General features: G+C 47.1%; 1 protein-coding gene across 1 annotated transcript; it reads right to left on the reverse strand.

The window, feature by feature from the left end:
- Positions 1-353: 353 nt before the first annotated feature.
- Positions 354-5237, reverse strand: LOC149329576 (uncharacterized). The gene is made up of 2 exons (XM_089558892.1): positions 4932-5237; positions 354-1501 (listed from the first exon to the last, which is right to left on the reverse strand). The coding sequence occupies exons 1-2, from the start codon at positions 5217-5219 to the stop codon at positions 392-394; spliced, it is 1398 nt and encodes a 465-aa protein (XP_089415018.1). The 5' UTR covers positions 5220-5237; the 3' UTR covers positions 354-391.
- Between the last annotated feature and the right edge of the window lie 19876 nt (positions 5238-25113).

Genomic DNA, 25113 nt, shown 5'->3' on the forward strand with positions numbered 1-25113 from the left:
GTCGAGGGCATCTCCTTCGAGTCCGAGACCGCTACCCCCACACGCTCTAAGGGTGTCTGGGAGCTTCCCACTAAAAGTGCGCGAAGTCTGGGTGACACTGGATATGAGCAGATGTGAAAGCTTTCATTTCCAAACATTTGCGAGTGTGGCAACGGAAATTGTAAGATGTTAAAAGTAGTGTTTGGTAGGGCAAAACAGCTAATGCCGTCGAATCCAAACCTTTGTAAATCACAATTAAACTTCGAATTTATTTCGAACAAAAACGGTTAAACATTGCCTCTCCCACGAGGTTTCCTTCAAATTTCAATTCTCAAGAAATTCTCACGAAGAAAAATTATTACTACCATGCACACGCGCCACTTCCTTGTCCCTGTGCCGGTAGAAGACAAACTCAAGGCAGGAGCTCCCACTTGACTCGAAGCTTGTCGTCCTCAACAAAGCCGTCATTCTGGAGATCCGCCAGGACAAACGACGTCTTGAGGAGGTAAACACCAACATTGCTTGAAGTTTCGGGCTTTTGGTAGTCCTTCCGATAACGCCATGTTTTAACCTCGACCTCAAGTTCGGCGCCTCCCTGCGGGTGCACGACGCTCAGCTTGATCCTTTGCTCAAATGGCCACAGAACAAAGTCGTCCAGGTCGCCTTTGTGCAGCTGTAATAAAATATGCACAGTAACCGAGTCGCCTGTTTTGTTGAAATCTAGGCCTGGTGATATGCAATAACCACGCAGGTACACCCTCTCGTTGTAATAGCAAGCAGCGCCTTCCTTCAGCGCTTTCTCTTCGAGGGATTTCACACCCTGTACAAAGAACTCGCACCGCGTTGCTTGCAGCTGAGCCAGTGTGTGCACTTTTGTGATGCGCTCCAACGTCTTCTGACCATTCTCCCTCCCTTCTGTTGTGGCTTGCTCCAGGGCATCTGTGATTTGGGAAATGCTTCGTGCAGTTTCCGTTGTCACATTTCCCAACTGATCTTTAAGAACTTTTTCCAATCTGTCCATCCCTGCAGAAAGATTGTTTACGGCCTCGCTGCGTGTGGTCAAACATTCTTTGATTCCCGCGTTTAAAGCTAAGATTTCACGCAAGGTTTCCTTCACGCTCTCAGGCACTGCAGCTGCCTGATCTTGCCTTAAAGCTTCTTTGATTGTGTTGATATCGTGAGACACTTCATTCAACCTGTCACCGTGTGTGCTCTTATCAGCAGTGATTCTGTCGAGATAGCCCTTGATTTCATCCACCTGCTTTTGAAATGCTTGGCTGAAAGTAGCAAAAGACGCATTTCCATCCTTGAAGACGCAGTTGCTTTGGGCTTCCAACGACGCGTTGGTCATCGAGCCGCAAGTTCCCGATCTGAGGTGGGCGCACACTTCGCTGCAGAGGACGCTCACCGAACACTTCGGGCAGCGAGTAGAATGGTGCACACATTCCCGCTGGAAACGGTGGGCAATCATGGAAGCAGTTGTCACATGCTGGCAACCTTGTTCTGCATTCCAGCACTTGACCTGCAAGGCGAACAAGAGTATATCTATTGAAATCCCTATTGCCTCTCCAACAATATATATTTTTTTTTTAATTTTTGTTTTTAAGTTAATTCCTGCGGTGAATTCACGTCGCCACTTGGTTAAGCACACGGACAGTAGGATGCTATTCAGGTTTGTTCTTCAAAATGTACAACTTTATACCTGCAACACATGAAGTGCAAAGACACTGTTCTATTTTCACTTCTGCACTAACCTCACTCTGACTCATAGTAGTGTAATACGTGAACTAAATTACCGTGTTATATCTATACCTTCCTGTACCCGCTGTCACGATTTTAGTTCTCCCCATGCGCCCTCATTTTGGATCGTCTGCCTACGGATAGACGTAGATTGCAGTAAGCAGCAGCAGAGAACGACACTAAACAGCACCTATGTTTATTTGTGCGCATGCCGCATTATGGCCGCGTTCAGACAACGTAGGATCATAGGATATCGTGCTCTCCAGTTAATCTGGGTAGCAAATGCTGGATTCGTGGTAGACGGAGAGAACATAGTAAAGCAGCTGGGCATTTTGAAACTGCAGTCAGAGAAACGCAACGTCGAAATTCCTAACGCATGAAGGAATGACTGATTGTAGTTAATTCTCTATAAACATGCCACCGTACTGGATCACCAGACGTCAGTTTATGATAAATAGTAAACCATGAAAAACAAGGGTTTTTACGCTAGTGTTCCGAAAAATAAACTTTGACATTCGCTACGCATGCTAAATGCACTACGTGTTAGGCACGGAATACAATACATGAAAAAGGAAAAGAAATGATTTTCGTACTTTGAAGCAATAAAGAATGTTAACTATTTGAGAAACCCGGCGTCAGATACGAGTTTTGAATCTTATGCAAAAATATCGCGGCTAGTTGTGTTCAGCTCATCTGCCTTCGCTTAGGACCAAAAGAAATACCACTGTTGGGGAAATTGTTCAGCTGCAATGGCAGTTGCTGTTCAAAGACAAGCGTTCAATGACCGAAACCGTGCTTGCGACAGCAGCGGCGACACGCTTAGCCAGTCGCTTTGATTTCTTGCCAAAAAGGCACACTCTACTGCACACAGTACCGTATTGCGGTGGCACACGACCGCAAAAAGATGAAAAAAACTGAAGCCTCTCCTCGTCGCGAAAAAGCAGAAATAGAGGTTTTCCTTTGAGTCATGAGAGCACCTGACTGACAGAGCTTGTTGTCCACGGTCTATTTTACCTCATCTAGCATTAAAATTGTTCAGATTAGCGAGCTGTGACTGTCAATTAAGGTATCGCATAACACTACACACAAGCAACATAATCAATCGGCCCAACGTTGGAAATGGATGGTTTAATTTTGGTCCGTTCAAGGAGAAACCCTTGCCAATAGTATTCGGCCTTTTAGCTGCGCTGCTTCGGTGCCTCTGGAACCTCCGCGGATAAGAATGTTTATTAACAATAGCTTTTTTTCTCTTTTGGAACAATACAAAACACCATGACATACGATAAAACACTACGCATGACGATCACCTTTAACTGCTAAATATATTTTTTTCGCACAGTCTTCATTACTCATACATCCAGAGAGCCGGACAGAGTGCGAGAGTATTAAGAGGGAACTCGGCCCATATTTAAGAGTGCCTTCATCAATGCACAAATACGTGTCCTTTTCTTAAAAGCTTCGAGACATCTGAGTCGTCTGTGCGGCTCCATAGTACGGCTTCTTTAGTGTATCCTGCTTATCCAGCATTCAAAATATCCGGGAAATAAGAGCATCACTCATGCACACATTTCCATAGGACCATGCAAGGTCAGAGAGCCATTGTCAACGGTATCGGCCACTGTCGAACAGTCAGTTAATCAGCGTCTTATCAGCTGTTGCTTTAGGCAGCCTCATCTTCACAGATCTTCCCACATGCACCCATAACCCCCGCCACTACTACTGTCGGCGTCATCGGACAGTGAAAGCATACAAGACTCCGAATGATTATCATCATCATCAGCCTAACAGCGCCCACTGCAGGGCAAAGACCTCTCCCATGCCTCTCCAATTAACCCCTGTCCTTTGCAAGCTGCGGCCGCTGCATCAACGTAAACTTCTCTTATTAACCACCATTAATTTAGAAGTCATCAACCCTCAAACGCGGGTCAATGACATCCTAGTCGAAATCAAGAGGAAAGAATGGGCTTAGGCAAGGCATGTAATGCAAAGGCAAGATACCTGCTGGTCCTTAAAGATAACGGAGTGGATTCCAACAGAAAGCAAGCGTAGCAGGGGGCGGCAGAAAGTCAGGTTGGCGGATGAGATTAAGAATGCTTATCACCGCTGGCTTATTGCGTGATGTGGCAAGATTTCTTTTCTTCGAAACATGCTTTCCTCACAAACAACAAAGACCATAAAAAAAGACCAACGCACTGAACGAGAAACAGAGCTTGCAGGAATAATAAAAAGTAGGCAAAGTTGGCAAACAGAGCAAAAAATTCGATTGTTTCGCGTGGAAGTGAAAACAAAGGATTAACTTGGCGCATAACTATCACTAATTAAAGACCACGACGACTTTCTTCCTGGCGAAGATTTCCAGACGCTTTCTTGCTTCCGGTTGTATTAAGGTTACGACATACTTAAATCATTCCGAGGTATACGCGTTTGAATGATCCCGCAAACCATCCTGTCGTAAACTGGTTTCTATTCATTGCACGGTTATTTAATGACGTTGGCATCGTTAATTAAGGCTGGTACTCAGGCAATTCAAAGCGCAGTACACGGCCGAAGAAAATAACGCAGGAAGCAACGGGCTGCAATGGTATACCGCAATATAGCGTTGTAATACAACCGAGTGCAACTTTTTGTTAAGCAGTCAGAGCGAGTGGTTCCGTCTGTCCACTTCTTGTTCCGCGTGTTGCATTTTGATTTCTTTTGTAGAAGGATTTTTTCCGGAACAAATGAAGGTTATCGACAGCTCCAGACAAAAAGTGGCTGTGGCGCAACTCACCTCAGCCAGCATAAACTGAGCGAGAGTTCCTAAGCATGGTTATACACTGTCCAGCTTTGGTTCACCTGTATTTTTTCAGGACTTCAGCGAGCGCAAACCACGTGCCACAAGTGCCACAAGTCCAGAGCGGCGGTCGGGGCAGCGGTGGACGTGACCGCCAAGCTCAAGAGCGAGTCAGGTGACTCTCACGTGCGGCCACAGGCGAGAATGAGCGGCAGAGCAGCGGCCTGCGCCGCGGTGGACGTGACTGCCAAGCGCGCAGCTATGGCGACGATGAAGAAGAAGATCGCGGCCCCGGCCGCTCGCGATTGTCGACTTGCGGCGCTCCTCCCATTAGAGGTCAAATCAAAGACCCAGTTGAGCTTCAGGCTAAGGGGGAAAGGAGTATAGTTTTTAGCTTTAAAAGAAAAGGAGGAGGGGAGGCGGAAGTTGAGTGACTAACCTCTCGCCTCAGCAGCTGATCAAGAGGAAAGTCCCTCCACTCGACGTCGTCTTCGTCGTGCCACTCGTGGCCGTCCAGCGGACAGACGTGCATGTCTTCCTGGGCGCATTGCTCGTAGCACGAGTCGCACAGCACGTGCATGCAGGACAGCAACGCGGTCCTCTTGCGCACCAGCCCGCAGGCACTGCACACCCTGTTCGTCGGAATGGTCTTCACGAAATTCAGAGGTATCCAGTCGAGGTCCGGGCTGAAGCCGACCAGGGTATATTGGGTAGCGGCAGGAGGCATCACTCTTCGCGTGCGCTCGCTGCCCCGCCGACTGAAAAACTGCATTTTCCCGCCCTCTCCGTGCGGGCTCTTATCTATTTCGTTTGGTCGTCAGGGCGACTATCAGAGCGGCATGCATCCACTACCTCTCGGGAAAAGTATTACCTGCTGCTCCCGTTTGGCGGTCGTTATCTTTTCGGCTGCATTTACAAACTCTCCAATACGTAGCTTTAACTCAGGCGGCTTTCTTTCTGAAGGGATCAAGCGAATAATACATTTCTGTTCCCTGCCTAATGGCAGAAATGAAATTTTGCTACACATTACAAAATGAGAATACTCTATGTGAATTGCTGCAGGCGCTGAGTGGCCATGGCGTTGTAACACTCAATAGTAATATTTCACGGTTACAACTTTGCCGCCGAGGTGCGCGCGTTCGAGATTAGCGGTTTGCATCCCGTCCGTGCCCGAGTTTCGACGCCAGCGAAAGCTCAAACTTTCCTTGCAAAACTACCCCGGTTTGCGTTGAAAAACTAGTGTTAGGAACAGTTTCTTATAGTGCCCTTCACCAACGAACGACTCAGAAACCGACAGCCTTGGTTTAGGAGTAACACTTGTCAGGCGGCTAGTTGGTGCGTATTTCCAGAAAAGGGTTGTAGCGCCTTTTCCATCTCACTTAGTGTGTGTTTCTTTTCGGCGCTACGACGCTTTTCTTGGCTTAGGACCTAGCGCCTGATAAATCCTCTTGGATTTATTTCCTTTTTCTTTAACCAAGACGTTTCTGAGAAAGCTGTGCAGCTTTATTTTGTTGCCGTATGGCTTCGCTTGGCCGGACGTCAGTGAATAATTACTCCAATTTTTCAAATCTACTTCGCCTTCGGGTATTCCCCCACACATTTCACAAAATCCTTCAGGCATTCTGCTGGTATTTAAAGAAAGTTACCCATGAACTTTGTTTGTTCCTTGGGAAACTGTTTGTTCCTTGTGAAACTGTTAAGAATCCAAGCCCTCCAATTACTTGCAGCCAGGCCTGCGGCAATTTTTCATTCCCTTCCGGCACTATTAGTGTCCAACATGATTCGCCATTGTTCGTTGGTCGCCCTTTTTTAGATATGAATGTCAATTTTATTTTCGCTCACTGTTTTTACTTGGCAGATGGCGTTTTCATACGCCATCTGACTCATCAAAGTTACCTTTTATGATCTTTCGCAGCTGATAGTAGCCCGAATGACGCACTTTTGCTCTTTTTTGTGTGACCTATAAACAATTCTTGTCTGACAATAAACCCTAGTTGTTTAGTTCAATGTCTTTGTTGCCGTGTCACGTCCTTGTCTGTGGCGCTGTTTTCTTCACTTGACGTTGAAATTGACTGTACACGAATACGTGAAAAAATAAATAACATAACGGTAACTTACTTTTTATTACCTGTTCATTTCCTCCAGTTTGCACCCTAATCTAAAGGCCGTGTTTTGAAGCACCACAGCCGCTTAATATAACACCATTGCCCACAGCAAAATGCTTACTGACCTCATAGTCAGCCTCGGCAAATGTTTCCTTGTTTGCGGTCTGGTATGGATTACATACCGACCACTTCAGGTATCTAGTTACCCAAACTTAACCAAATGAAACGATGGAGGTGGGGAAAAAGACCATGTGCTTAGGATATTACGTTACATCTATTTCTTGCTAGTAAGGCAATTTTTTCAAGTTAAACCCAAGTATATAAGAACAAAAGTGTGTAGTGAATGCAGTTGTAGAAAAAATTGCCGACGCGGAGAGGTTCCGGAATACTGCGCAGCCTAAGCATTAAAAACAAAGTGCTCAAAAAGATGCCAGAACAAGGAAATGGCTTTCGATCAACGCTTTGTGCAAGTGCGACTCATGGAAGCACTTCCCACATAATCCGAAGGTTGTCCTCCAATACGAAGCCGTACTTCTGTAGAGCGCTAATATTAACTAACGGATGAAGGAAATTCATTCCTGTGTTACTGGAGTTTTTAGGTTTTTGCATGGCGTCCCAATGAATGCTGGCTTGACTTCAACGACACATGGCATCTTTTCTTGTGGGTGTATTATGCCCACCCGTATCTTGAGCGGGAATGGCCACAGAACAGCGTCGTCATTGTGACCCTTCCTAATCAAGAGCGCCACCGTCATGTGCACACAAGCGCCATTCTTTACGAACTTTAGCCCAGGTGACATGCAGTAGCCACACAGGTACACCTGTTCGCTCCAGTAGACCCAAGAGGCGCATTCCAGCGCATCTGTTTCGAGCGATTTGATTCCTTTTGAAGGAGGTTTGAAGGAGGTTTTTTTTACTCCATATGTATGGAGTTTTTTATTTACTCCCTTATATAAGGGAGCTATTAAGGAGTGCAAAGGGAGTAAATTTTTTACTCCCTTATAGAAATGGATCCCGAAAATGGCGCGATATTTATAGTTTATATATCCTCATTCAGGCTCATTCTTACAGTGACAGCGGTGGAAACGGGCAGTAGCTCTGCGGGCCGCCGGCAACCCAACTTGGGAAACTGCGCTGCCCTAATGCAACTCCGCGTCCCGCATTCTATTCGCTGTCTGCAAGCCCAGCGGCGGCGTAGGCGGCAGGAGTCGTCTGCTTGTCGTCTCCCTTTGCTGTACGAGCTCGTTTGGTTGGCCGTGTTTGTAGTTAAAGGGCTGTAACATTATAATCAACAGTTCCAAACTGAGAAGGAGTCGCTGGGCAGTTTTCACGGTCATGCACCACGCTGTATTTGACTAAAAAGCCGAGCAGAAAAGTTGAAAACATCCCTGATGGTAGTTTGGAATGGCAGTGTTTGCTTCCATATTCACTTCATTAAGGCTTGGCTTTTCAATATGACTGAGGAAAAATGTAGCCTCATGAGCTCAATCAAGAGCTCAGGGTTGACACTATATTCTATCACAGTTCCACGTTCATGAACCACATAATCTGCTGCAATACACTGCGAGGACCACACTGAAAAAAGCCTGTGAGAATTAGGCCTAAGCGAAGGCTGTAACGGGGTGGCGACACAAACAAAGGAAAGTTAGGTATGGTTAGAGCACTGGAAGCTTCAAAGGAGCAATTCAATTATGTACCGTACTGTAGCGGAAAACGGCGACAAGCCGATATCTTGTACCGCGGCAGGCGTCCATAAAGGAGCAGAAGTGAGCAGAGATCCAGCGACGATGCTAACAAAGCGGTCTTCACTCACCGCCATTATCAGACGACTGACCAGAAGCAGACGAGGCGCTAGGTGGCGGGGCGGATTGCACAAAATGGTGTTTTTTTACTCCATTTCGGAACTGGTGGAGTATTTGGCGCAATTAACTCGCTTTCTAGACTGGAGTAAATTCTGGTAAATCCTCATTTAAACTCCATTATTCCCTCATGGGAGTAAAATGGAGGACAGTCCACCTTTTTACTCCCCACTCATGGAGTAAACGTTTTCACAAATGGAGTAAAATGGGTGGCCGCCACCATTTTTACTCCCTTTTGGGTATATTTTTGTTTACAGTGCTTGTACTATGCGATGTCAGTGCTAAAGAACCCCAGTTGGTAGAAATTTCCGGAGCTCTAAACTACGGCGTCCCTCACAGTCGCTTTGGGACGTTAAACCCCCATAAACCGAACCCATAAATCAAGCACACAAACCAAACGCGCGCACGCGCACGCGCACGCACAAGCACACGCACACATAGTGGCCAGAATGGAAAGAGTCTTGTTTTATCCGAGTATCACTGCTTCCAGTTTTGCCCGCCGTTCAGAGTTCATATATATGGGCAAACACTGCTACGAAGAAACAGTCTCCGAGGCAAGTTAAGAGGAGTGAATGCCGTCAGGCCTTCAACATATCCCCAGATAACACATATAAAAATAGATCAAGAAGTAATGTTGTGTATGAGTGCTGGATGGCTCTCCGGGCCTCTGCTGTCCTTCAGACTTCAATCATCGTAGAACCTGGAACATCACACTGAGCTTGTCGTCTTGCACGTAGCCATCTCTGATTAGGTCATCAAGACTGAGTGAGGCATTACTACCAAACGACTCTTCGTTGCTTGACACCTTCGGCCTTGCACAAGGACCAAGAGATGTACGTGTGCTTTCTTTGAGCTCGCGTTCTAAACATCCTTTGGGATGAAGAACGTGCAGTTTGATTGTTTGACTGAATGGCCACTGAACAACATCATCCATCTCTCCTTTGTGCAGACGGAAATTTGCACGCAGCATAACTCTTCCATGCGCTCCCGCCAAGCAGCTGTTTTCCGGCGTTCAACTTGGGCCTGCGGGCCGGAAACTACCGCGAACAGATCCGGATTCTCCCTCCGTGCAAGGGGACACTGGATTTCGGGCAAACGGTGGACTATTTCACATTTCACGGGACTTTTCACCTCTCGGACGCGTGAGAGCTAGCTAGGCCTAACGCCCAGACCTAGCGTAGCTACCCGTGCATCGACGGGAGCCGGCCCCTGGGGCGGCCCCGTGACCACCACGATGATCAACGCCGTCGACGGAGATGAACTGGCACCCTCGGAATTTGAGAACGGTGAGTGGGAGACCGTTCTCAGCATGCACGACCGCATGATGAAATAAGGTGGGAAGCCTGGAAACGCCAGCGGAAACGCTGGCACGAACGCCGCCGCGAATTTCGGCGGGAACGCTGGCGATCATGGCGCCGGGGAGAAGAGATCGACTGCCACTCAGAAAAAGAGGCAAGACCCGAACATCCGAAAAAGGGCACCAATGCCGAAGCTCCCGGAGAGCGACTATAAAATAATCTTCAGGCCCAGAGGCTGGAACTTGAATGATTACGTGCCACGTCACCTACTGCAGGCCACCTGCGCGGCCGCGCAACTACCATACGGAGATGTCCTGGACGAAGACACTTCAAGAATCAACTCCGTGAACAACACGTACACGATCAGCACACCGAATCGTCAACGCGCGAGCACCTACGCGAGGATAAAGACGATAGTTATCGGGGAGAAGACCCTCGCCATGGCACCCTACGTCGCGGCTCCCGACGACGCAATTAAGGGCGTGGTATACAACGCCTATGATATCGGAACACCGGAAGACGTCCGCCAAGGATTCATCAAACGCAACTCGGACATCGTAGTACTGAACGACAGAAGAATTGGCAAGTCGAGATCTATTCTCATCACCTTTGGACAGAAGAAGCTTCCCAGACAAGTCTTCTACTGGGGATCAGTGTTCATCGTCTACCCGCACCGAGAGCGGGTAGAGACCTGCTACAAGTGCAGGAAGACGGGACACAGGACGGATGTGTGCTATAAGCCATGGGTAAAGCGTTGCCGCAGATGCGGCGAAGACCATCCAGACCCACCGGAGGGAGAACTGCCGACATGCAAGCCCGAATGCATCGTATGCGGGGGGCCACACAACACCGGCAGCCGGAATTGCAAGTATCGGCTGGCAAATAAAGAACCTTATAAAGCCAAGAACGACCTGCGGCAACTTGACTCCGGACACCAACCAAGACCGAAGACCAGGGACCACAGCGACACCCGCCAAGGCCACCGGGGGAGAAGCAGATCGAGCTCCTTCCCACCATTACCGGGGACCGGAGGCGCAGCTCGGGTCCTGACAGAGAGAGCAGCTCGAGCAGAGGAAGAGGCTCAACAGAGACGCGGGCAAAAAGGTGAGCTGGCCAGATAAGGCCTCTTCTTGGGAAACCGCTCGGGAGAAGGAACTGGTAGAGCAGCTCGCTAAGAGAGACAGAGAGCTAGACACCATAAAGAAGGAGATGGCGGAGATGAGGAAACTCATTAACGCTAACACAAAACAGCCGAAGGTGGTCGAAAAACCACCTTTGCAACAATCACAAAACGCGAGTCAGGCGCCCCCGCGTGACACATATGAAGGGGGAGACATTCAAAACACAATGGACACAGACACCAGAGTCCCCTTGAAAAGACCTCTACCCAGAGAGGGAAACACAAACGACAGTACTCCCAAAAAGGCGGCAGAAAGTCCTAACGAGGACGCATCGGCTAAAACCCACATCAAGGTTAGGTCAGACATGAACACACTCTTGAAGCGGGTTGACGCTCAAGACGCTAGAATTGATGCCCTTACCGCTAGGGTAGACAAAATAGCCGAACGTGCTGACAATCTGACGGCAGAATTCGTCATGTTCAGGGAACTAACCATGGGTTGCTTTCAGCAAATTCTGGAACAACTAGCAAACATAGAAGCCAGGCTTCCCCCTGTTGCCGGCAACACCCTCCCCTCGCTGCAACCGCAGCAGCAGCCTCTATAGGACATCATGGCCCCTCGCCAACAAATTAGAATCTTGCAGTGGAACTGCAGAGGCTTCCAGTCCAAAAGATGGAACCTGCAGGCATACATTAAAAAAAAACATAACCACACCGGACGTAATCACGCTGCAGGAGGCAAGCGGCATGGTCAAATTAAATGGCTACGCCGCGTACACCCCGCTAGAAGTGCAAAAAGAGCACAAACCCAAGTCGTTCACGGCCACGCTAGTGCAAAGAAATCTAACGGCAACGCAACACGCACTCGAAAGCACAAGCGAGGACTACGCGATGTTAGAAATAATCCCAAACAGAAAAGGGGACAACAGTCTCTTTATTCTGAATATATACAACTCACCGAAAAACCGGGGCACAGGGCTGGCGGACCTATTACGTAAAGCCATTAGACTATCTTATAAGAAGGGATTAGTAATCACGGGGGACTTCAACGCCCCGCATCTGGCATGGGGATATCGGACGGCCTCCCCTAAGGGAAACATACTATGGACAGAAATCCAAAACTTCAGGCTCACGCTACTAAACAACCCGCAAGACCCCACGAGGATAGGCGATAGCGTCAGCGTAGACACGTCCCCAGACTTGACGCTAGGCAAAGACCTCGAGGGTGAAAGATGATCAAACACAGCACACACCTTGGGTAGCGATCACTACATCATAGAGATTGAAACACAAACCAGGCCGATGAAGGGGAAGCTGCGCGAAACGAAGCTGACAGACTGGGACACCCTCCGAAAAGTCCGGGGCAGAACCGCTCCGAGGGAGATATCGGATCTAAATCAATGGGTTGAGACACTCAAAAGAGACGTAAACAGTCACACTAGACAGACCCCAACCACCGAACATGACATCACAGACTCGAGGCTGGCCCACATGTGGGAAGCCCACGAGAGCCTCTTGAAGAGGTGGAAAAAACAGAAACACAATAGAAGGCTAAAGAAGAGAATATCGACACTCGAAAAACAGATAGAAGACTACACAAACGAGCTTCAGCGTCAACACTGGGGACAAATTTGCGATGAAATGAATGGAAAGCTAGGGTGCAAGAACACGTGGCATCTTCTTCGCCACTTACTAGACCCAGGACAAACAAAGTCGGCGGCACAAGGGCAGCTTAAACGATTGATTCACAAATACCAGGGAACAGCCGCGGACCTAATAGAGGAACTTAAGAGCAGGTACCTTAACACAGACAAAGGGGGTTCATCTCCAGCTTACCAAGGAGCAGAGAACACACAGCTAGATGAGGAAATCTCGATAGCGAAGGTATGGAGCGCAATGAGTCAACTAAGAACCACGTCGGCAGCGGGGGCAGATGGGGTAACCAACAAAATGCTAAGGAACCTAGATCTAGTCTCGGTCACGGCAGTCACAGATTACCTAAATGAGATATGGAAACGAGGTAGTCTACCTTCACAATGGAAACATGCCAAAGTAATCTTTATTCCAAAACCCGGGAAGAAACTTCAAGTGGGCAACCTCAGGCCGATATCGCTAACGTCCTGCCTGGGGAAGCTGATGGAACATGTCATATTAAACAGACTCCAGGAATACGCAGAGGAAAGGGAGGCATTTCCTGAAACGATGCTAGGCTTCAGGAGCAAGTTGTCCACGCAGGACGTCATGCTCCAGCTCAAAGCAGACATCATAGACCCGCCGAACAAAGGGGGCGCCAAAACTATACTGGGCCTAGACCTACATAATGCCTTCGATAACGTCAAACACGAGGTAATACTAACTAATCTGGCGGAGATTGCCCCTGGAAAGCGGATCTACGATTACGTAAGGGACTTTCTAACCGGCAGAACCGCAGAAATAAATCTAGGAGACATCCAGTCAGAAACTATTAAGCTGGGAGACAAGGAAACTCCGCAGGGCTCAGTGCTCTCTCCTTTCGTATTCAACCTGGCGTTGAATAACCTACCGCCGCTATTGAAGACTGTCGAAGGTATAAACCATACGCTATATGCGGATGACATAACAATATGGACGCATACAGGAAACGATGGGGAAGTAGAACAAAATCTCCAACACGCGATCGATATTGTCCAGGATTACGCGGAATGGGCAGGACTAAAATGCTCGCCAAGCAAATCCGAACTTCTGGTGATCCGGGGGGCTAGGAAACGCGATACCAAGGCAGGAGACATTCACGTACTGGTAAATGAGACTCCGGTAGCCAGAGTTGACAAAATCAGGGCCCTAGGACTTATAATACAGGACAATAGAAAGAACACAGAGACAATAAACAGGCTTAAGTCCACAATTAACATGACAACCAGGCTCATAAGGCGAATAGCTAACAAAAGACGGTGAGTCAAAGAGAAAGATCTCTGCCGAATGGTTCAGGCTTTCGTGATAAGCAGAATAGTTTACGCCGTTCCCTACCTCAAGCTAGGGCTGGCGGAACAGAACAAAATAGATGGGATCATAAGGCAGGCATATAAAGCAACATTGGGGCGGCCCCACTGCACTCCTACGGAAAGACTTCTTAAACTGGGGATCTACAACACCACCACGGAACTATGCGAGGCACATATATTTGCGCAATTAAGGAGGCTTGCGACCTCACCCCCGGGGAGACAGATCCTGAGCAACCTAGGATTACATGATAGAATTCCGGAAAAAAACGCGCAGGCAAAATTACAGACCAAAGTTAGAAAATTACTCACTATTAAACCACTTCCAAAAAACATGCACCCTGCTTTTCACGAAGGCAGGAGGAGAGCCAGAGCAAAGGCCCTTGAAGCCAAGCTCGAAGGCTCGGAATACACAACCTATGTAGACGCGGCGGAATACGAAGGAGGCGACTCCTTTGTGGTCGTGGCCGTGAACGACTCGGGTGAAACATTAACGGCCGGTTCGGTCAAAACAAAAACTCAGGGACAGCGGAGGAGGCGGCTATCGCCATGGCAATGGCCAGCACCAAAGCAGTCACCATAATTAGCGACTCCAAGGTGGCTATCAACAATTTTGCGCGGGGCATGATCTCCCAGGAGGCAGGACGAATCCTAAGAGATAAAGACTGGGACTAAAGAGAGGTGGAACTAATATGGGTGCCGGCACACTCGGGGAATAGGGGAAACGAGTTGGCTCACAGTATAGCTCGAGGTTATGTCAGCCGAGCAGTGAGCCGGGTTGAGTCCCCAAATTTCACGAGAGATGCATTCATATCATTTCACGAATACACCAATCAGTTTAAACTGGAAAGGAGGATCATTCCGCCACCAGACAAAAAGCTCGACAAAAGCCAGGAGGTAACGTGGCGTCGGCTCCAGACGCGAGCCTTCTTTAGCCCGTCGAGATTAGCACACATGTATCCAACACAATACAACGCTACTTGCAAACAATGCGGCGAGATAGCCGGATATGACCACATTTTATGGAGCTGCAAAAAGGCGCCGCCACCGGCGGACCTACTACCAGTCCCTTCTCTAGAGCGGTGGGAGGCTATACTGGCCAGCTCAGACCCGTTGACGCAAGTCCTGGCCACTGAGTGGGCTCACAAGGTCGCCAAGAGCCATGGGCTCGAAGCCACCTAGTATAATGCCCACTAGGGCTCAGTGCTGACAATAAACGTTTTCCAATCCAATCCAATCCATCTTCCTTTTTGAGGTAGACTCCAGGGGACATGCAATATCCGCGTAGATATGCTCTGTCACCTTCGTACACAGTCAAGCCAGGTTGAAGAGCTTTCTCTCGCTGTAAGCTCACATCAGTCACGAGAAACTCGCACATCAATACAGGCTGTCCTGTCTTCCTTCGTTTTTTTTCCCATGTCAACTCTCTTTTTACCTTCTTTCATTTCTTCCTTAGACTCTTCGATGCTACGTGCAATCCAGGCAACCTTCTCAAAGTTCGCTCTCATTGCCTTCACCACCTCATCTTCCTGTTTATGCAGTCTATCCATGGGGCCTAAAATCCGCGGCATAATATCCCCAATTGCAATCAAACGCTCTTTCGTTTCCTCCTTGAATGCAGCTAATTCATACAAGCACCTTCTCTGCCAGTCACGATGTTCTCACATTTGGTTGCCTGCCTCTTGGATCACTGTTTTCTGTACGTTTGTTTTGGTTTGGTTTGCTTTATGGGGTTTAACGTCCCAAAGCGACTAAGGCTATGAGAGACGCCGTCGTGGAGGGCTCCGGTAATTTCGACCACCTGGGGTTCTTTAACGCGCACTGACATCGCACAGTACACGGGCCTCTAGAATATCTCCTCCAAAGAAATTCAACCGCCGCGGCCGGGATCGAACCCGCGTCTTTCGGGTCAGCAGGCGAGAACCATAACCACTGAGCCACCGCGGCGGCTTCTTTTCTGTACGTTGTCAGTGCCTTGCCTCAATTCTTCTCTCAGTGCTTGTTGGCAGTTGTTTACCCCGTGAACAATTTCGCTGAGTCGATCACTATTCGCGCCACTTGCACTTAGCAGCCGCTCCAGGAGGGCTTTTATTTCATAGGCCTGTCGTTCTAGTGAATTTCTAAAGGACGATGTAAGCGCCGCTTGCCCCCTGCAGCTGTCCTCCTGACATTCGGATGCAGCAAGCGTCACTGTAGTGCAGCACGCTGATCTCAAGTGCTCACAGATGTCGCGGCAAAGCACGGTGGCCGAACACTTCTTGCAAAAAATCCAATGGTATCCGCATTCATGGTGGAAGTGTTGGACGATTTGTAGTGCTGGCAGCACTGCCTCGCAGTTTTCGTCTTCATTCCAGCACTTGACCTGCAAAGGCAAAGTACGAAGCTTTTACGAAACCGTCTTTATCACTACTCGAGGAAACGCGAAAGGTGCGCTGTTAATTTTGTGAATAGACATGTCTGGAGCGGGAGACGTTCAGAGAAACACCGGTTTAAGTGTCATATAAATGAGCAAAAATAAATCTACAGTGAAGCTCGACCGACATTCTTACCCACCACACACACTTCTTCCTGCAAGAAAAAAAAATTATTTATTCGGAATACTGCCAACCCCGAGGGGGTCATTACAGGAGCGGGTTGAAAGACGAAGAAAATAACAGAAAACAAGTACATATGAGGAAACAGGGTGAACAATTATGCGTATAACAAAGCACTGCCTTTTCAGATAGCACAAGAATTTTTTTTTCTATATTCGCTGCGCGGTAATACATGGTTGCAAAGCTTTCCATTCGCGTACGGACTGCAGGAAATAAGAATACCAGAGTTCCGGAATATAAGAATATCTATTTTGTTTTGTAGGTAGTCTTCAGGGCCACTATAACACCAGCAACCTCTGCCTCTAGTGGAACGCATCGCCCGCTGCGCCCGTTTGGCTTTCATTATCTCTCGAGCTGCATTCACAACCTTTTCTATGCGTAGCTGTATGTCAGGTGGCCTTCTTTTTGAAGCGATCAAGCGAGTAATGAATTTCCGTTCCCCGCATAATGGTCGAAATCAAATTTCGCAATACGTTGCAAAATAAGGAACTAGGTGTGATTCGCTGCAGGCGCCGAGTGGCTATGGCGTTTTTAACGCTGAATAGTAACGTTGCAAGGTAACAACTTTGCCGCCGAGGGGCGCGGGTTCGAGATTCGCGGTTTGCATCCCGTCCGTGCCGGTGTTTCAATGCCAGTGAAAGACAAACTTTCCATGCAGAACTGCCCCAATATATGTTGAAATACCACCGGTATAATCGGATTGCTACAATGCTCTCCACCAAGGCATGACTCAAAAACCTACGGTCTTGGTTTAGAACATTAGACCAATAAATCCTCCCGGCATTCCCCTGGTATTTCAAAAAAATGAAAGGTTGCACGCAGCCAGTCTTTACCGGGTGAAATTGATGTGAAAATCAAATTCTTCCGGGGCAAGCTGAGATACAGCGTTGTCAGTGTGGAGAGCTAAATATTTCAGGTGAGAAATTTGTGTATTTTGTCACTGACACGTTATAATTTCTTGGGACCCCTCTGCGGTGGCTCAGTGGTTACGGCGCTCGGCTGTTGGCCCGAAAGAAGCGGGTTCGATCCCGGCCGCCGCGGCTGAATTTCGATAGAGGAGAAATTCTAGAGGCCCGTGTACTGTGCGATGTCAGTGCACGTTAAAGAACCCCAGGTGGTAGAAATTTCCTGAGCACTTCACTACGGCGTCCCTCGTAGCCTGAGTCGCTTTGGGACGTTAAAGCCCAATAAATCGAATCAAATTATATTTCTTGGGCACGTGCAAACTGTTCAAATGACCTACCTCAGCTTTCACACACTTCGCACTGCGATGATCTACTTGGTGTTTCGCTTATTTAAATGATGACGATGAGGAGGATTTATTGGCGCAAGAGCATCTGCGACCAAAGGGCACCATTACACAAGGTGTCTTCGTCTACACATGGTGGGGTCAAGGCGCCATCTCCTGAGCATTTCACCCAGAATGATTCGGGCACCCCTCCAGGGAAGACCGACAGCATCTTTATTGGTGCCTTGTGATTACGCGGCTGGTTTACCCAGGTCAGGGAAACAAGGGCCAGTCGAAAGCTAGGGCAAAGCTTCTGCCTTTTGTTTCACCCGTAGGTCCATAAGGGCGCTTCCGCCTAATTTGGCAAATTGCTGCTCGAAATTGTACAGCAAAGCCATACTTTTCTAATGAGGTTGTCGGCAATTATTATCTCTAAAGTTCGCAATTTTTTTAAAGATAGAGAGAGAGGTTAAGGGCTTCGGAAAGGATTTCATCATTTTCTTTATTTTTCATAGCATGACTGAATGTGTGCTGTCGCCAGCTGCGACTTAATAGCTACGGCTGTAAAATTAATCATAATGACCTTGTAAAATCTACCGAGACAAGGAAGAGCTCGACTGAGTAGCTGAACCAAGAGAAAAACCAATTCGCCAACCGAAACTGCCGTTCACAACTAGCTGTCGATTTTCTAGAGGAGCTGCATTCCGCTCAAAGAGATCTTAACCGCGAAGTGAAGTTTTCTTGCATAGATGGGTCACCGTTTTGTAATAATATCAAGGCAATGTTAACTAAAGAGGCAGCTTTTTTTTATCTTAAATGGTCCTAATGAATGTACACAAATTGTAACCGATTGGCGTTTTCGCAAGGAAACAGCAGTGAGTTTTTGTCACCCGGTTCCGTGAGCCTAAGCTCCAAAAATCGCCGCTTCCAAACGGTAGTCACTGGGTCCTTTTCAAAACGCCTTTACGGCACAAATCTATCTCGTGGCGGGAAAATTTTAGTCCTTATTTGGAACCAGTTATCCAAAGCAAAAAAATGAGCCTTTTCCCACCGAGAGTCATCAGCATCTTCAGAAAGAGCAACACACATACCCAGCAATTCTGGACAAAACATTTTCGGGAGGGAAATCATTTATGGAGTCAAGTTTATCATATAATCTAAGTTTTCACTCTAAAAATCAATATATCCGCAGGTCACCCGACACCACCCTCGAATTTTTTTTCTATTAACCTTTTTGCTGTCGTCAAAAAGTTCCCCATTTGATTTCTAAGGCCGTATTAACACCTCGATGCGATCGATGAAAACACTCTAAACGAAATATTTTGCTACATATGAAAAGAATGTACCATAACCTGCAATATTTCCGTAGCACTATATTCCAATTTCCCAATTTTCAAAGTTTTTCTCCGAGAATATTGGACATGATCGATTTTCCCAAAAACAAGCATTTTACGCAAGTCCTCCACGTTTTCACCTTAACCCTCCAATCTACGGTTTGCTCTAATTGCCAAATTGAGCGCAATTCAACCAGAATAAAAGCAGAGTCAGAATGAAATACATAGTGTGCCAAAAAGCACTAGCAAGTAGGAACAGAATTTCATAACAGAGCTACTTTGGAAGTCGCTGCAATAAGATTACAAGAACGGAACTGCTTTGATGCAAGAATTTACTACATATTGATACCACAAAAAGAGGTACATGTAGAACTGAAAGTAAGAACGGCCCATACAGGATCTAGAAGGCGAAGTTATAGCGCTTGTTACTACTAGCTCGCACTTCCGGTCGTTTGTGTGTCTTGTTCTGAACTATATAAAGTACATGACCGGCCTCTTTCTAATGCAAAAATTTTTTGCTCTCGAAAAGAAAGTTTTACTCAATGTGAATCGCTGGCTTCACTGACATTTTATTTAGTAACAAGTGAAAACTTGTGACCCCGAAAGTTAAGTCGTACTCAATTTGTATCCTTCAGATTTTCCTTACAGGCTGTCTAGCGTTCACCGTCCTCAAACTAAACTGGTTCCCCCCTCGGCGGCAGACGCCACGGAAACTAAACACAAGAAGCGAGTGTCGGTGGAGCTGCCATTCGACAGGAAGACCAGCGTCAGCACGCATTCAGTCGTGCTATGAAAAATAAAGAAAATGATGAAATGCTTTCCGAAGCCGTTAACCTCTCTCACCCGATATGCGCGTCTCTTAGGCACGGTTCCCGGAGGCGCTGAAGCAGAAGTTATCGCTGTTTTGTTTTTTGTTCCACTCAAAAGATCCTCGCTGTGTAGTGGACGCTATACCAGCAAAAACTCAACGCATTTAGTCATCGATGTTTTGCCCCCGAGCACGTAAGAACAGGACTCTAATGCAAGCCGTCACGTTGCGTTCCTAGCTGCGACTCTCAATAGGGAGTTCGGGTGGTTCTGACTCTGCACTAAAGCACCTCAGATTTCTGTTAAAGTTATCGCGGTCTATCGCGGCAATAGGATAAATTTTCCTGTTTTCAAAGACAATATTTTCTCGCCGTAATAAGCAAAGGAATGTGCAAGAAATTAATTTATGGAAATCTATTGTTTTACGCATTTGACTTTGATATTCCAACTAACTGAACGACATTTCTCCTCCCAAAGATTACAAGCTCGCACCAAATCCGTGCATTTAGATATGAATAAAAAATTCTTCAAAAAGTAGAACTTCTCAAACATTGACTTTTTCAAGATATATATTTTGTCTTACTGTAGTAGCTACATCTACTTGCCCAAGCTATCTAGAACGTCAAAAAAGTGATCAAATGCTTAGGACCAACACGAAGAGATATTATGAAACAAAAAGTGAATTCTAAGCTACTCTAAATAACCTGCCAGCCGTATACTTAGCCTCAAACGGCATACTTTGGTGATCCTAGTAAAGATATAAAATACAGAGAATTCAAGCAGGCAAATAGATAAACTTGAGCGCTTTTTGTTTTAGTCGAAAAGTAATGTTGAAGTTTAATCCACCTCTGCTCCGTGCTCGGTCTTCACTGCAACGCACGCCTGAGGCAAGGGGCAGCGAAACATGCAGCCTACTCTACGGTGTTACAAGTGCATGCTTCTAACGTTCAAGTCTTCGAAGTACTGACACCGGTGTCTTTTTGTTCGGAAGAAAAGTCCACTACATACAAAGAACGCGTTGAAAGCTGTTTTGTTTTCTTTTAACTTTCTCGAGCCATTCAAAGGCTTCATATTTCTCTCGGCTTGTGTAAATAAAAAAATTGCTGAGGCTCAGCTTGGCTAAGCCTGGGGAATGCGAAGCATATTAGTGGCTAGGCTTGGTAATAGATGGCTTTCCTTGGTTGAATACTTGGTCATTTTAATACAACCACTAGAAGCCTTCGTCGTGGGGGAAGACAACGGCATGGCTACAGCGGAACGCCGACTAACCCCGAGACGCGCGTTGGGTGGGCGCCTGGATTGCCACGGAAGCCGCGTCTGCCTGCCCGGTGGAGCGAGCGTTTCACCTACACCGAGTGTGAACGCGCGTTCGAAATGCGCGGGAATGCGCGGGTGTGACGGCTAGGGGTCCCACGGCGACGGCGCGAGGTGGAGGCCGGCTCTCTCATCCGATGTCACGTGGTGTGACGTCACGGTGTCACGTGGCGTGACGGCTAGGGGTCCTACGGCAGCGGCGCGAGGTGGAAGCCGGCTCTCTCATCCGATGTCGCGTGGTGTGACGTCACGGTGTCACGTGGCGCGACGGCTAGGGATCACGTGGTGTGACGGCTAGGGGTCACGTAGTGTGACGTCACGGTGTCACGTGGGGGTCCCACGGCGACGGCGTGACTGGTAGCTCTAGCAATATGCTTCGCATAAAAGGCAAGTATGAGTCCTATTTCACCTTAGTGTGGCCTCTGAATACTATTGCTTGATTGCGATCGTTTCACACTTCCAACGGCGTCCTTCAATTCACTTGAAGTGGCCTATAAAATATAATTCCCATTAAAAAACTGAAAACATTTTATGTCACGAGAACATCACGTATCTTAATTATGCTTATATTTCTCATAAATATAACTGGAAACTTTGCAGATTCAGCTAATTCCTGGTAGGTGATTTATGAACTTCACTACGTCTTTATCCGCCGAGGTGGAGAGTGGTTGATTTACAACACTTATGGTTGCACGCTACTAAGCCGGAGGACCCGGGTTCGAACCCAGCCGCGGTGGCCGTGCTTAGGTGGAGGCAAAATAGAAGAGGCGCCCCAGTGCTGTGCGATGTCATACGTACGTTAAAGAGCCATAGGTAGTCTCAATTAATCCGGAATATCCGGATTCGAACCTGGCCGCGGCGGCCGCGCTTCGGTGGAGGCCGTGTGCTGCGCGATATCAGTGCAACTTAATGGACCCCAAGTGGTCGAAATTATTCCCGACAACTCCACTACCACATCTCTTTCTTTCTTCTTTCACTCCCACCTTTCTCCCTGGCCTTACGGCGTAGTTCGGGTGTCCACCCAGGTATGTGAGACAGTTACTGCGTCATTTCCTTTCCTCAAAAAACACAACCAAAAGTAATCCGGAGCCCCTCACTGTGGCCTCCCTCATAGCCACTGTGTTCCTTGGGGACGTTAAATCCTCACAATCCACATTTCGCAAAGTACTTCTTTCTGAATTCACAACAAGTACACAGTATGAGTACTAAACAGTGGAAAATCGAAACTAATGACTTTACTGAAATCTGCGCAATATTTCTTGGCGGAAGATAATATATCAGCACAGTTAGAACGTTCCTTCCGTATTATGCAAGCCATTTGATTGCATTGTCCTCTGCACTGAACTCTAAAACTTCAACCCTCCGCATGGGTTTAAAGGGCGATGGCACCCAATAAAGAATTTCAATAAGGAAAGGTGTCAGACAGGAAGACAAGATCTCTCCTATGCTATTCATCGCCTGTTTACAGCAGGTATTCAGGGCCCTGAAATGGGAGCAGTTGGGGACAAGAGTTCATGGAGAATACCTAAGTAATCTACTATTTGCTGATGACATTGCCTTGCTATGTCACTCGGGCCATGAACGGCAAATTATGATCAATAAGTTAGACAGGCAGAGCAGAAAAGTGGGGCTAGAAATCACCACGCAGAAAAAAAAAGCAATGTTCAACCGTCTAGCAAGGGAACAGCATTTAGCAATTGGTAGAGAGATACTGGAAGCAGTAAGAGAACATGTCTACTTAGCGCAGGTAGTTACCCCTGATTCGAATCATGAGAGCGAAATAACCAGAAGAATAAGAATTTGGTGGAGCGTTTATGGCAGGTTCTCTCAGATCATGAATTGCAGTTTACCAATATGACTCAAGAGAAAAGTACACAGCAGCTGTAACATAGCGTTACTCACCTGAGCGGAGAAACGTGGAGGCTAACAAAGAGGGTTCAGCTCAAGTTCAGGACAACGCAGTGAGCTATGGAATGAAAAATGATAGGTGTGACATTAAGAGATCGGAAGAGGGCGGAGTGGTTGAGGGAACAGTCGCGGGTTCATGATATCCTAGTTGAAATCAAGAGGAAGAAATGCGCTTGGGCAGGGCATGTAAAGCGAGGGGAAGATAGTCGCTGATCCTTAAGTGTAACGGAGTAGATTTCAAAAAAAAAAACAAGCGTTGCAGGGGTCGGGAAAAAGTTAGGTGGCCGGATGAGATTAAGAAGTCTGCGGGGATACGGCGGCTGCAATGGATAAAGAACAGGGTTAATTACAGAGGCATGGGAGAGGTCATTCCATGCAGTGGGCGCAGTTAGGCTGATGAGGATGACGAAACCTCGCAAGTATATTGCTCGTCGACAGCCACAAAAACGTGAATCTTCACCTTATATCTATATCGGCTTATCATCATCACACTACGAGGGGGTACCCAAAAGAAACCGGACTAAATTTTTTGGTCGGCAAAGCTTCTGTTGTACCGCGTTTTGCCACTAGGAGCGCATAGAACGAACATTCCAGAGTCAGTAAGCCGAGTGCCGTCGTTGAAGGAGGTCAGACTAGTTTAGGCAGAGTTTTAGAGTGACGACTGTTTTGTGTGAATGTCGTTTTTGCAATTGCTTATTTTCGTGAACAGCGTGCGCCGGTGAAATTCTGATTTCTGCTCGGAAAAAGTTGAATGGAAACTCTTGAAATATTAAGAAAGACGTACAAGGACGATGCTATGGGGACAACTCAAGTGTTCCTGAATCGAATCCTGAATCAAAGCAACAATCATGCCAATGGAAAACTTCAAATTCACCTCGCCTCAAGAAAGCTCGTCAGGTGAAACCAAACCTCAAAACAACGCTGATTTGTTTTTTTTTGACGTGAGAGGAGTCGTCCATTGAGAATTTGTTCCCCAGGGTCAGACAGATAGCCAGGCTTTCTACTTGGATGTTTTGAAAAGATTGGGCAACAGTGTGCGGTGGAAGCGGCCAGATTTGGGGCGGTCGGGTGACTGGTTTTTGCATCATGGCAATGCGCCTGCTCACACAGCCCTGTCTCTACGACAATTTTGGACCAAAAATGGCATGACCCCTATTCATCAACCCTCATACTCTCCCGACCTTTCCCCGTGCTACTTTCTTTATTTCCTAGAATGAAAAAATATGTGAATGGAAAGCGTTTCGCTGATGTTGCTGAGGTGAAGAAAAAAACGACGGAGGCACTGTCAAGCATCACAAAAGATGAATTTAAACAATGTTTTGAAAAATGGAATGAAAGATTCGACAAGCGTATCATTGCAAGTGGGGAATACTTTGAAGGAGATTGAAGGTCTGTGCTTAAAATGTGAACAAATAAGTTCAAACAAAAACAAGTCCGGTTTCTTTTGGGTACCCCCTCGTATTACGTCCACAGCACGACAAACGTATCTCCGTAAACTTCTGATTAATCCTGTCTTGCGCTATCTTCAGCCTTGTTATAGCCGCAATACTTCGTAATTTCATCCTCCGTTCTTTGTTCCACCCGCTTCCGGCTACGCTTGTTTTCTCAAAGACAAAAAAAGGACATCGACAACACTAAAACCAATATAGTAGAAACGCATTAACAGTGAAGACTCTTAAGCGCATTTTGGCACAATAGCTTTCTCAGGAGATGAAAAACCTGATTAAGACACGACTCATGAAGCATGAAAGCGTGTAACCCTGCGGACAGAATTGGACTGGTATATGTACCAAAATTAATAAGCAATGCAAGGTAGCAGACATAAGGAAGTTTGATATGAAGAAAATCGAGCATGCTATGGAGAACGGAGGTAGCGTAAAAGCAGTGAAGAGTAAACTAGGCATAGGTCAAAACCAGATGTCTGTGCAAAGAGTCAAAGAGGGCAGTGTCTTTGGAAATATGGATAAGATAGCTAAAGCAGCCGGAGTGTTCCACAAAAATCTATTCAGTATCCAATGTAACAGAACGTCCGTGAGACAGGCGTTAGTGCACAGCAATGGGACATCCGCCGACAAC

This window comes from Amblyomma mixtum, chromosome 9 (genome assembly GCF_055824585.1).
Source record: "Amblyomma mixtum isolate Tamu chromosome 9, ASM5582458v1, whole genome shotgun sequence".
NCBI classification, from domain to species: domain Eukaryota; kingdom Metazoa; phylum Arthropoda; class Arachnida; order Ixodida; family Ixodidae; genus Amblyomma; species Amblyomma mixtum.

What these genes read in the sequence shown, in the direction of transcription:
- LOC149329576 (XM_089558892.1), bottom strand. Translation starts at nt 5,219, where the DNA reads ATGCCTCCTGCCGCTACCCAATATACCCTGGTCGGCTTCAGCCCGGAC. An exon ending in ATCAGCTGCTGAGGCGAGAG is followed by an intron (nt 1,502 to 4,931) that starts GTTAGTCACTCA and finishes TTCGCCTTGCAG; the next exon opens with GTCAAGTGCTGGAATGCAGA.